Genomic DNA, 12,620 nt, shown 5'->3' on the forward strand with positions numbered 1-12,620 from the left:
GTAATGTAGCTATCGGTAAAATAGTTAGAACAGGATAGAATAAACCGTACTCTATACTTTCCGCGTCCTTAGCTGTTTTACCTACGGTTAGAGGCGAGTATGGAGGTGAAAAGAAGAAAACTATTTCAGTTTCTCTATTCTAATGTAGCTTTGGGTCTGACAAATGTCCCTAAAAGGTTATGCTCTTCCTCCTTTCGCCATCTAACCCTAAAATCTAAATATTCCTTCCCCTTAATGAATGACGCACATTTCTTGAAAATTTAACTCTTATGTGGGGATTGACGGCTTTAATATGTTTCTTCAATTGGAACTATAGGATCATTGGCTTTTAGTACAATTACATTCATTTTATTCATATTTTGCACAGCATATCCACGAGTTCACCATAGCGTCACTTTGATTAGTTAGTCGTAGGAGTGAGAGGTTAATGGGCACAGCAAGTGCCTGCCACGTAAAAAAAGAACGTGACACGAAGTTCGGTTTACTATGACTACGTAACCTCTAAAGTAACCCTTACCTTTACCAGCGCTCCAAGGAATCAGTTTGCAGGGTTCTTTGGTGAAAGAAACATTTGCGATGGCCACAAATGGTCCATGAGTGAATTTGCAGACACCAACAAAATGAATCTATGGTAGGTTATAAAAAGGCAATTATGATAAGCTCAGACATGTACAACCGCGAGAAGAAAGGTTTCATGAGAAAAAGGAATCTTTGAGTTTAACCCACTCCAGTTCTAGGAAAACTGTTTAAGAACACCGTCATAGAAGACACCACGACATCGTTAAATCTTAACCACGTTAAAAGTTTTTCTCCTTCGCAGCCTTTGTGTGGTCTCACGCTCTCTCACGATACACCTGTTGTCACGAGCTTGACGTTGCGTGGCGAGACTTAACAAAACGCTGCGAAGGAGAGTATTAACTACCTGAATTTGAGTTGAATTGATTGGTATTGGAAGCTGTACGTAACGCCACATATTGGTCGCCTCTTCTGCATGAAAAAGAAGTTGAGTTTTGTTCATCTTTGTGTTGTTTAATAACACAGTTAACGAAGCCTTGCGCCAGAAACGAAGGCAGTTCCATTCATAAGCAATGCTGTTGATGATGGAAGACGAGAGAAAACATGGCGGTTCTGATGCTCCAGCCGGTAAAGAGGCGTATCCTACCGACAACAAAATACGGCGACGTGTTAAGGGGTGATCTGCTCTGGATACCAATTGATTTTGTCGCCGACATTAAAAAGTATACGCGAAATTATAGTGGGGACTACATTTTAAGATTCCAAAGAATATCCTAACCTCCTAAAGAAAAAATCGTTTTCAAATTTGCGAAAAAGTACGTTTATGGACGGCACCATATTGAAAACTGCTGAAGGTTATTGCATCACTTTTAAGGCTTCTTTTTAAAATGCTGTATTTTCTCTTGCAATTATGGGGAAAGGGAAAACAAACTACCGTTATCGGTGATAAAGCATCACTATGTTACTGTCAACTGACGATCAAACAGCTTACCTCGCTTTCTCATTCCCGCCAGATGAGTATTCAGAACCCCTCCATCATGAACGTACCAATCGCACATACCCCCTTCAAAATAGCAGTCTGGACTCGCTGGAGACGAAGCATAAAAAGCAATAGGTTATAGATGCAACTTGTGCTCCTTTTTGTTCCTAATACTGACGATACTGGACGGGAAAATAGCGAGAAATCGTGGTAATTCTAGTTAACTTGTCTTGAAGCCTTTATTTCTGTTTGGATCACTTTCAATCACCATAAAATTAAACATACTTACTTTGTTTGAAGATTTTCTCACATGTTCCGTCCAATAGCGTGAAATCATCCACTGCAATATCACCTTTACTTCCAGTACCAACTGTTCCTTCCAGTACAAACTGAAAATAGCAATCTTGATATCAACAAAAATTGACCTCTACAACGCTTAAATGCGTATTTTTCATTAACTTTGTGAAATACGTCAGATTTTAAACCTTGTACTTTTGGCAAATTTGTGATTAAGTAAATGAAGATTAAATGCACTCTTTCAAATGCCCTTCTAAAAAAGAGCTCAAATTGAAAACGTCTATGTCGGGCAACTCGTTTCATTTTGAACTGTAGTAATAAGGTATCGGAAAGACCTGACTATAAGTCCCGCTTAAAAATGCTAAAACTGTTACCATTATGTTATTGGCACGAACTTCGAGACATCTGCTTCTTCTATAAGTGTATGCATAAGTATCATAATATTAATGTCAATGAATATATCAACTTGATCACCGGCCGTACTACGAATGCCAACAACTTTAATTTGTGACCAAATCGTGTTCGTACTTCCTTATTTCGTGATTCATTTTTTAATCGCATTGTTTCCTTATGGAACAATATTCCGTTAGATATTCGTGAAACTATAGCTCTTTCTACATCTAAAGACCGTCTATTTAACTATTTCTTTAACAAATTTATCGGTAATTTTGACACATCTAGAATTCAAACATTGAAAACAGTCTGCCCACATTGTCGCTCAATTGATAGAAAGAGCTGTTGTTGAATATTGTTTTTTTTTTTTTTACACATGTTTTAGTTTAGTATATACTTATGGGGGCTGACCTCGCTGGGATTTCGAGTCCGTACGTTAGTCCCTCATTTAGTACCTTTTTCGTTTTTTGTTTTACTCTTTTTATCATTATTCTTTGTCACTAAATGGAAGTTACTATGAAAAAATAAATAAATGAAAGAGCGAGACTTTTTTCCGGCCAGCAGCTCCTAAAGGAGAGTGCACTATGGATTACGCATTTTTTGATGATATTATCGTCTTCTTGTATGACTGAATCGTGTAAATAAATTGCGTAGATTCCAGCCTATTCGTCGCACAATTATTAGAGAATTGGATACTTACTTTATACCAAAGGGTGCTATTCAAAGCCGTCTGACCATATAGCCAATGGTTTCCTTGATCTCCCGACACCATCCAAACAAGGGTTTCTGATTGGTTAGTTTTGAGGTAAATACTTAGATTACCGATGTCCGATCCGTGCATGTGATACCAGAACTTAACGCAGACTGACTCATTAGGTTCCATCCAGTCGCTTAGCAATCTCGCCTCGTCTCCAGAGTTTCTTTGAGAAGCTTCAATATAGATATAAGAACCTGCAAAAAGACATCGCGCGTCTATTTTTTTTTTGCCCATTTCGTGATCCAAATTCTGACCCTAATGAACGAAATGGCTGGGTTTTAGAGCGCTCTCCAATTAAGTGTCGTTAAATCAAACCGAAGGGGATTTCAGCAGCCAATTAAAGCAAAAGAAAATACCCTTAAGTTCTAATGTGAAATCGAGGTGAGACAAGCAAGCTCCCTTACGCACAGCTAACCAAATCGTGTGTGTTTTTCAGTTAGCAACTCTTTAGTTAATAGGGTGGCACGAGTTTTCGAGACCAGTCACAGAGTGATATCAGCAAAAGCATTGTAGTCCTAGATTACTTTAAAATTGCTTTGTTTAGTCATAATCTTTATTCATTTTTTGACAGAATTGAATTCATTTGGAGCCATTGTTGGTTCTTTCCTTACTGAAGTGATTTCTGCGCAAAGGCTGCCTTACCATCCTTGCTGAACGAAGTGTGATCGTAACTCGGCCCACTTCCTTCTGTTAGCGTCTGATGTGAGCCCACGGTCCATTGGAAAGTGGCATTCTTGTCGGGCTTCAGTCCACAGCGGCTCGTTTGAAAGTTACAGTTACCTGGAAGGACCAATAGAAACTTATCCACTCAAAAACAGGAAAGAAAACAAACAGGCAACTAAACACAATCAAAGAAAATTATCATAGCTAAAGAAATGCCAGGTGATTCAGGAGAATGGAAAAATGAAATAAACAAGTTATTAAGATAATTTTACTCTGGCGAATAAATTGAATGTTCCATTGAGGAACAATTAAATTTACTGATTTCCACTTTCAAGAACACCATGTGCATGTTTGGACCATTTGCTTCGCTTAAAAAGCAATTGTTTTTAGTGATTCTTCTGCGAGTTAGTAAGAAAAAGAGTCGTCTGATTAGAATAGCTGATTAGGCCTACAAATTAACCAAAACAAAGTTGATATAGAAGAAACACTGAAATCGTTCTACCTCTGAAAGATCTGCATCTCTTTTGTCCAGTGGAAGTTTCGGAGGTACATGCCAAATCATTAAGTTTGCACCTGGCAGATACTGGAAACCAGAAAGATGAAACGCCACGTGAAAAGCACAACTACGTAAAAGTCTGACTTGCAAACTTTTGTTTAACTCAATTACACAATTCAGATGATCACCACTTGTGATTGGCTCTCTTCATAAGGAAATCTATCTGAAATTACCTATAAATCTCTTCTGATATGGGAAACCCCTGGGGAATCTAGATCTGGGAGATCCTGCAAAACATGCAGTGAACCTCCTAATACGATTTTTCATTCTCTTCAAAACAAGAAAACAACATGCAGACCCTCACTTTTTCCAGCAGACATGGTTACCCAATTGCTAACCGTTTTTTTATGCTTGCTTCAAACCATGATCTTGCTTACCGCATATAGATGGTGCGTTAGTTCCATCCCTGCAGAAGGGTGTTTCACTACAAGTGTCTGACCAGGGAATGCACGATCCATCAAGGCACTGATGACTGGAGGGACATGGATTTTCTGCCAAAAAAAATTATCATCAGTGCATTTTCAGTAGTAACTTCTAAGCGACGAGAATCTGGAAAATTGCTATTTCATTGGGTACCAACTGTCCAATTGACCCGCTTTAGCGTAATAGTTTCGGTAACTGCTGTTTCATTAATTGTCTAGGGTCCTTAGCAGTCTGCATTTACTAGACCATAGGGATATCATCTGCTTCATGATCATTTGACTAAATACAAACAGCTTACTCACGACAGTTGCTTTCATCATCTCCGCTAGAACAGTCCTCGTAATCGTTACACACTGCCGTTGTTAGGAGACATCCTCCTCCTTTACAGGAGAACTTACTGGAAGGACACTCACAATTCTCTTCATCTGAATGATCCTTGCAGGCAAAGTCGCCATCACACAACAAATTCCTCTTGACACATTCGCCGTTCTTACAGGTAAACTGATCTTCGCTACATTTGAAACCTAACACAACCGGAAAATTTAAGAATCACTGATAGAACAAATGGGATTTTATGGGCAAGCGGAATGTTTGTTGAAAGAAACTGAGCATAGGCACAAAATTTAATATAGGGTTTCAACATACACCAGCCATTTTAGTGGTTAACATCCAGCTGGATGTCTTTTCGTAAGGTCCAAGATTGTGTAGCTGCGGTCATTAGCTTGTAACAAAAGCTATTTTTCCGCCACGTATCATCCAATAAAGATGCACTCAGAATAATCAAATATTTAATTAGCTGTTATTTCTTTCAAACGTCCAGACACTGAATGCCACCTACTTCATTGGCTTGTAAAACCACAGGTAACAAAGGTGAATAACAGAATGTACTTCATAAATTCATAATGAAAAAAAATGCTCTTAATTTAGTTGTAAGCTATCTTACTTTTAATGAAAACAGAATCACCTGGTTGGGCAAAGTAGGGTCGTAGTGAACAATTCTCAGTAGTCATAATGAAGTCATCAAATGCAACGTTAATTTTGTCTTCAAGAACGCCTTCCCCTTTGAAAATTATCTAAAAGAATAAAACCCATAAGAAATATCAAGCTTTGATTAAATGTGGTGACGTGAGTTCATTTCGCCCCCATTTTTCAGTTCTAACCTGATATCCGCTGGCTCCAGGCCAAGCAACGGCCTGAGCCGCTGACCATCTTTCACCGTGGTTTCCAGTCAAATTCCATATTAACAGATTCTCTTTATTTGTCTCCCGTAGATAAACCTCGAGGGTCGGCTTCGACTTAGCAGGCATGAGGTACTTGAAACGCAGACACAGGCCCACGGATCTATGGAACGGTTGCCATTGCACTGGAGGACTGTCCAATTGTGCTTTGTAAGGGCCATCAATAAAAGTAAAATTACCTGTATTGTAAAAAGGGATCTCGTACAGTTGCAGTAACGCATCGCGTTTTCAGTGAGCCTAAGCTGGAAGGACCCAGGAAAATGTGCCTGGGAAGTGTAAATGTTCATTGTTTGGCCAGGAGAGTATTAAAGAAACAAAATTGATTTTTAAGGCGGCTGGAATAGCACAGCAGCCAGAGCTTATCAAGGTTTCTGCCACGACTCATACTCATAGGGCACGGAAGACAGGCAAATGGAGTATCTAGCACTGGAAAAGATTTATGCCATCAATATTGTTCAGATTTGTGCATTTTTGTCAAATTAACACTCCTGTCAAACTACGTGATCATGAATGATCGTGATCAGTACCTATGTATAGCTCTGAGATTTCCCTCTCTCCTTTCAACTAACCTTGATAGTTAACAAAGGGTTTAGCACTGGTTAATTTCCACTTTTTGGGCATGTCATCAGGGTGTGTCCATTCGCAATAATCAGATTGGAAGGAGCACTCTATTAACACCACGGCTAGTAAGTAGAGAAATGAATTTATCAAAATTAGTTTGTTTTAAATCAGGACATGTTAAAAATTACAAGAGAAAGGACTTCACCTTGAAGATGGAGATTAGCTAACACCCTCTGATCGACAATGCTCTCCAGATTACTTGCAAACGAAGAGGAAACCTGTATTAATATGCAGAAATGTGAGTAGAATAGTGCACTGCATAAAATGGTCCGTATAAGGACTCTTCGTTTGGTTGTACACAGTCAGTACATCTACTCTTATAGATTTAGAGGATAAGCCATCTTAACCTCACGCTTTGTCAATAACGCCCATATACTGACCTCCACTGTAAAATTTTCCGGCTGTTTGACCGTGTCGAAAACAGCCGTGAAGGATGTGTTTACACAAGAAAGGCTCACTGCTGGGTTCACTGTTTTGTTTTCTCTTAGCGTTGAGATATTCAGTTGTAGCGGGCAGTCTGGGCAATACAAACCATCGCAACAGAACTGGAAAAATCCTATTTAAAATGAAAGTAGCGATGTTTGTATGCAAGGTTTGACGTCTATAAGAGTACTATGTTATTTGTGTTCTTTTTTTAACCCTGAATCGGATGAAATGGCGTCAGACTCATTTTCATCAACTATCAGAGTTAATTTTTTTATAATTAAGCCTTTTTTTGGATAATAGTTTCATAGATATTACTTCCGAGTAACGGAAACATCGACACAAACGTAGAATACTCTCTTCCTATAATGGTAATACTAATAATAAGTAAAGTTATTGATCTCAATGATGATCATTGTAATATCAACTAATGTTGATAGCGACGATAACACTGGCACAGTTTTTAAAACTGAAAAAGAAAATCTGAACGATTCATCGAGAGATAGGTGATTTTTGATAGTTACGCTTAATTATTCCTGGTAATTTGGAAGTACATGAATCACCAGTATTAACATGCAAGAACTGAGTAACTCACCTGAAATGCGCAATTCCTTACCAACGAAACCAGATATGGAGGATTCGTGATTTTCAAGTGTCACTTCTAGTTTACGTGTCCCTATCAGAATTGAACGAAGAGGCAGCTTTTAATAATCACTACTGTGCAGTTCTTAATGATTCTTGCTTCCCGGCCATGACAGCTGACATATCTAACAACATAAGCGAGCGTCATACCTGGTTTAGTCCAAAATAGTCTTTTTCTTGGAATAGGCCGTTCATATTCACCATTTGGTCTACGCATGCCTAAAGATGCGTGGTCCAGGCCTCCTATTTCCCTCATAAAGACCTCCATTTGGTAAATGCGACATTTGTCCAAAAATACTGGTTGTGATGTTTGCTGGGCTTTATACCTTAAAATAAAAAAAAATAAAAAAACGTTAACGATCTAAAGAGAAGAACATCCAGAAACGTAGATACCGCCTGTGGCGGTTTTCTCCGCATAGGAAACGAACACGAGTAAGGCTACTTCCCCTCTGTCCTTGGGTAATTATCTTCTATTTAGAAAGTTTTACTGAGTGAGCTCTCAAAAAGGCGTCGTAAAAAAGACCCTAACATGAAGATCGCACATAATTTCTGACCTAGATCCGGAATTTAGGGTGCCTAAGAATCGGTCGAAACTTTTTTTTCTCCAATATTTTGTAACGTACCATGATGTACATCTAAGTTTCAATCGACCCTAATCGTATCAATTCTTATTTTGCGTGTCTCACTTGTCCCATTGTTGATGGCCAGTCCATCTTTCAATGGTGATGATTGGTTGCCTTGACACAGTCTTTTCTGACTTCCTATCAACAGTTTCAATGCAATCCTCAGTAACATCGTGTATCCATAGTTCACATAAATCATCGCATGCCACGTAAAATGTGTAATTACCACTCTCAGGAACCTGTAGAAAGATAAATGCAATATCTAAATTGACAAATGAAGGACGAAAAACGAGGCTACACGAGATTGCATTTTCGGTTACTTCTTTTCATAGAAGCTGTTTTACTACCTCTCTGTTTTTCCACCCGTTCAAGGTCACGCGATTTTGTACCAGTCCCATTGCACGAATAGAAGTTCTGAAAAAGCAAATGCACTTTTTCGACTTCTGTAGTCGTTCCGATAGTGAAACCCTACCTCAGATTTTTCTGTTGTACGATTTGGGTAAATGATGTTTTCACGAAAGCTTAACGGTGAGGCAGTTATGAACTACACAGAAAGATCTGTTGTTGACTATAGAGACGATTTTAAAGAGTTGGTTGATGACCTGTACTCACAATTATAATGAAAAACTTACCTGTAAGTAACCAGTCAAGCGTTGAATGTAATTTTCTGCCACGTTTACCGGTGCATCGAAATCTCGAAGAATTATTTGGCTTTGCGGTGTATCTTGGAAAGCAGGATTTTCGCGCATAGTTGATGCTTTTTTACTGTCGTAGTTAACGTTATACCATGCATCACGCCAAACTCCGTGGATTTCGCTGGTGAACTCTACAAAAAAAAGATAGATGGAAGCCAAATGAATGAAAGTGAACATCCCCTAAGAACAAAAATGGCATTTGAAATGCATGATGTGTACAAGAAGTTACAAGTTTTGGACGACAAAGAGTTATCAAATTATCCCTGAAGCTTTGCAATCGTTCGTTTATCAGCATTATGAGTATGTGTGTATATTCATCTGGATATCTGTTCTGAAATTTGCTATGTTAACAGTGACAAGGCAGGACATTTTAAATCTCGTTCCATTATCTTGTGACCAAACGATGCGGCAACTATAAAACAAACCTGCGTCAGAGACCTTTCTCTTGCGGTTCTTTTGGAAAAGGAAACTTCGCAGACACATGTCAGAGGCCATGGATACCGTAGTTGTGTGCACACTTTACTTTAACCTTTTTTTTAATTAACTGCAACTGGTGAAACTTACCAATTGTGCGAATCGCAACCTGGCAAAGAACTAGCGTTACATTGCTACCAATCAACTTGAATGTCACGTAACGTCCACGCGCTGGTGGAGAACAGCGTACTTTGTAATCCCACGACTTTCCATAGGACACAGACTCGGTACAAGATTGATGTAAACTGGTTTCATCAGTGGATACGCCGACGCTAAGAATGCCATTATCTCGTGGACAGCAGTCGTGATTTTCAGTGATCTCAACAGATTCAACATAGAGGGGCTTTTCAAGGGTCACCTTCCACCAAGGGCTGGACTCCTTCTCGAAATGAAGGCAAGGGAAAAGCAATAAAATAATTCTAAACAGGAAAGCAAAGGCGAAATAAAACGTGGAAAAGTAGATAAATAATGAGAGGAACGACAAACAAGTCAAATATTCAACAAACAAACAATCATCACAAGGAAGGACAGAAGACTGTCTGAGTCACCATCAATGAAAGGTTCATATTATTTCATTTGCTTTTTTAAACGAACTGGCGATGTTTAAAATATAAGTCATCTGCTATCTCTCATTTCACATTATCTCTTACCTTTTTCGATCTAAAACATGTGGAAAAGGATCTGTCAATAGCCAGATAAGGATAATTTGGTAGTAGAACACTCGAGCTTTGGGGCAAATTTTGACGCGATAAGAGCTTTTCTGAGAGAAAAAACGGTGAATCAAAGAATCAATGGAGAAGTTACTGCTTTCCTTCGTTGATACCAGTTAATTATAAAAAACTAATTTTTGAAGAGTGAGAATTATTTTTAAAGTTTTAGGTCGTATCATAAATCGGTTTAAATGAGGTTTGTCATGTTTTAGAATGACAGTTTTGTTGAAAAGTCAATGATAACAACCTAATTGGCTATTGTATGCCACAGGAAGTATAGACTATGGTACATACCAGCACGTTTGGAGCACAGAGCATTCCTGTACGTTTTGCAATCTTCATTCTTGATTCGTGACGAATTAGCTGAGAGAACTACACAACTCTGGTGTCCATGATCACCAGAAGGATATCCACGCATCCATAAGGAGGCGTTCAACGGGTTGCCATCGATCCAAACCCAGGTGTATCGCGCCGAAAAACCAATATGCAACGTGTCCGGCTTTGGTTTCATTGCTTCCAGCTTGTTAGATAAGGCAGATCGCAAGCCTTCCCGTGATACTTTGGCTAGAGTACCACCTTTTCGACTGCAGTCTATTTGAGCGTCTTTCCATGAAAGTGCGCTCTGGGTGTGAATAGAGAAACAACCGCCATAGAGATGGAAGAAATTTGGACCACATTCGAATTGTGCTGTTACAAAAAGTTAAGGAAAGGACCTTTAATATGAGACTTCCAATACATTTTCATAAACCAAGACTCTATAAAGTCCTCTGGTTGGTAATTATTACTTATACAGACTAAGTCCTTTTTTTGGTCAGTGAAAGGTTTCTTTAAAGACCTATAAACCAGTACCTTTAAAGGTTTTTCAGCAGTTTTGGCTTTTTAAGGGACACAGTCACGGGTTGACATGCGCAGTAGCATACACTCTCTCCGAGACTTGTCACACTCGACAGCCATTATGGAAATATCGGTGAGTTGAAGAATTCTGCATATATTTTGCGTTTAAGTCAAGTTCATCCGAAGCAAATGCTCACGAAAGTGAGTTTCTTTTACTGAGGAACCTTCGGTGATCTTTTGCAACTGTAAAAGTGCTTGTACGACGAAGCGCTAAGAAAAAAGTTCTCGTGGGTGCCTGTGCAGAGGGAGAAACGTGCTGTGTACAGATGAATGTAAATGTGGAACAAGCAATAAACCTTGCAGAAACAGGGTATGCATATAAAGTTGAATATATGCATATAAAGTTGTATACATTCACTTCTTTTGTGGCGTGAATGTCCAAGAAGCGTACGAAATAATCTGTGTATTCCCATTCTTCAGGATTCGAACGAACAGTCGTCATCTGCCTATAAAAACCGTAGAGTTCGCCCGAGGCTTACTTGTATTCCAATTATAATGTGTAGCAGAATAAACATCTGCCTTGCAAATGCTACAAATGTCTGTGATATCTGGCATTATTTTATTTCCCTATCAGTAAAATCGCTGTCACTGAAAGACTCATAACCTGCATCAAATTTTGCCTGCAGCCACAATTTAAATGTCTTTTCTTCCGCATAAATACAGTTATGGTTTCTCAGCCACGCTTTCTTGTATTCCCCACTATCTTCAGCCTTTCGTTTCCGCCCTGAGTTGATGCGTTTACCACCATGTCCGGATCCTCCGCTAGACGCCATTTTGAATTTGTGAATGCCAGTAACTTAAAAAAGTCAGGCTGACTTTTTCAAGTTTCGATCAGCTACACGAGCATGCGCAGACCGTGACCGTGTCCCTTTAAGGATATACTTGCATTTGAGGCACGTAGATATATTCAGCGGAAAGACTGGGGCTTTTTGACAATTCAAGCAATAGAAACGTTTTGAATACCTTCACTCAATGATTTGTGAGTAGAAGTATTCAACAACTCACCAGTTTGATTACACCTTGACTTGACTTTGATTATTTGGTCCACAGATAATGCCTGATCGTAAACCTGTAAACGGGAGATCTTGCCACGAAAGAACCTATTCCATTTGGTCGAACCTCCAATCAGCACTTCTGAAGCATTACCTAGTTCCATTTTTACTTTGAGAACTTTTTGGGTGACTACGCTATTATTGACAAAAATGGTTGCAATCCCTGTGTGGTAATCATATGTTGTTCCAATAAAGTTCCATTTGTCTGAGTTCAAAATGTTTTTCTTGTGGAGAGAATATTCCTTTAAAGTTTTCCTATCTATGTATGTAACTTGAACACCAAGTGATTGAGGAACTACTATCAGCGAGCAAGTGGAAAAATTATAAACTGTTTCATATTTGTAAATAAAACTAGTGGAGTTTTGGAGGTACACCCAAGCAAGAATACTAGTAGAGAGCCTTGTGTCAAGTTCTCCGTTATTTTCAAGGTGCACGAAACTGTCATTCATACCACTAAAGAAGAAGGAGCCATTTGGATTTCCACAAGGACCAGGCTCAAACGTAATGTTATTAGACTTAGCTTTAGTGGCTCCATTTGGACTCAAGTCCACCGTTCCATTTGCACCCCTCAGAGTAAAAATTGCCACTGGCATAGGTACATCTAAAAGAAATAAAATAACGATTATTAAACTTTTTTCTCATGATTGTCAAACAATAATTGTAT

At 38.9% G+C, this 12,620-nt stretch overlaps 1 protein-coding gene across 1 annotated transcript in view; it reads right to left on the reverse strand.

Annotated features, from left to right (window-relative positions):
- The window catches only part of LOC111347272 (MAM and LDL-receptor class A domain-containing protein 2), a 61,853-nt gene that overhangs the window by 21,252 nt on the left and 27,981 nt on the right, over nt 1-12,620 (reverse strand). The window contains exons 15-36 of the mRNA XM_088756631.1: nt 11,910-12,557; nt 10,305-10,697; nt 9,951-10,060; nt 9,391-9,679; nt 8,764-8,957; nt 8,195-8,370; nt 7,659-7,834; nt 7,462-7,542; nt 6,824-6,999; nt 6,589-6,661; nt 6,392-6,505; nt 5,745-6,001; nt 5,549-5,657; nt 4,887-5,108; nt 4,539-4,652; nt 4,108-4,188; nt 3,585-3,722; nt 2,886-3,136; nt 1,785-1,884; nt 1,508-1,603; nt 923-1,158; nt 518-626 (exon numbers count right to left, since the gene is read on the reverse strand). Coding sequence (XP_088612757.1) covers nt 518-626; nt 923-1,158; nt 1,508-1,603; nt 1,785-1,884; nt 2,886-3,136; nt 3,585-3,722; nt 4,108-4,188; nt 4,539-4,652; nt 4,887-5,108; nt 5,549-5,657; nt 5,745-6,001; nt 6,392-6,505; nt 6,589-6,661; nt 6,824-6,999; nt 7,462-7,542; nt 7,659-7,834; nt 8,195-8,370; nt 8,764-8,957; nt 9,391-9,679; nt 9,951-10,060; nt 10,305-10,697; nt 11,910-12,557 — 4,143 coding nt within the window. The remainder of the gene's footprint in view (nt 1-517; nt 627-922; nt 1,159-1,507; nt 1,604-1,784; nt 1,885-2,885; nt 3,137-3,584; nt 3,723-4,107; nt 4,189-4,538; nt 4,653-4,886; nt 5,109-5,548; nt 5,658-5,744; nt 6,002-6,391; nt 6,506-6,588; nt 6,662-6,823; nt 7,000-7,461; nt 7,543-7,658; nt 7,835-8,194; nt 8,371-8,763; nt 8,958-9,390; nt 9,680-9,950; nt 10,061-10,304; nt 10,698-11,909; nt 12,558-12,620) is intronic.

This window comes from Stylophora pistillata, chromosome 4 (assembly GCF_964205215.1).
Source record: "Stylophora pistillata chromosome 4, jaStyPist1.2, whole genome shotgun sequence".
Taxonomy (NCBI): domain Eukaryota; kingdom Metazoa; phylum Cnidaria; class Anthozoa; order Scleractinia; family Pocilloporidae; genus Stylophora; species Stylophora pistillata.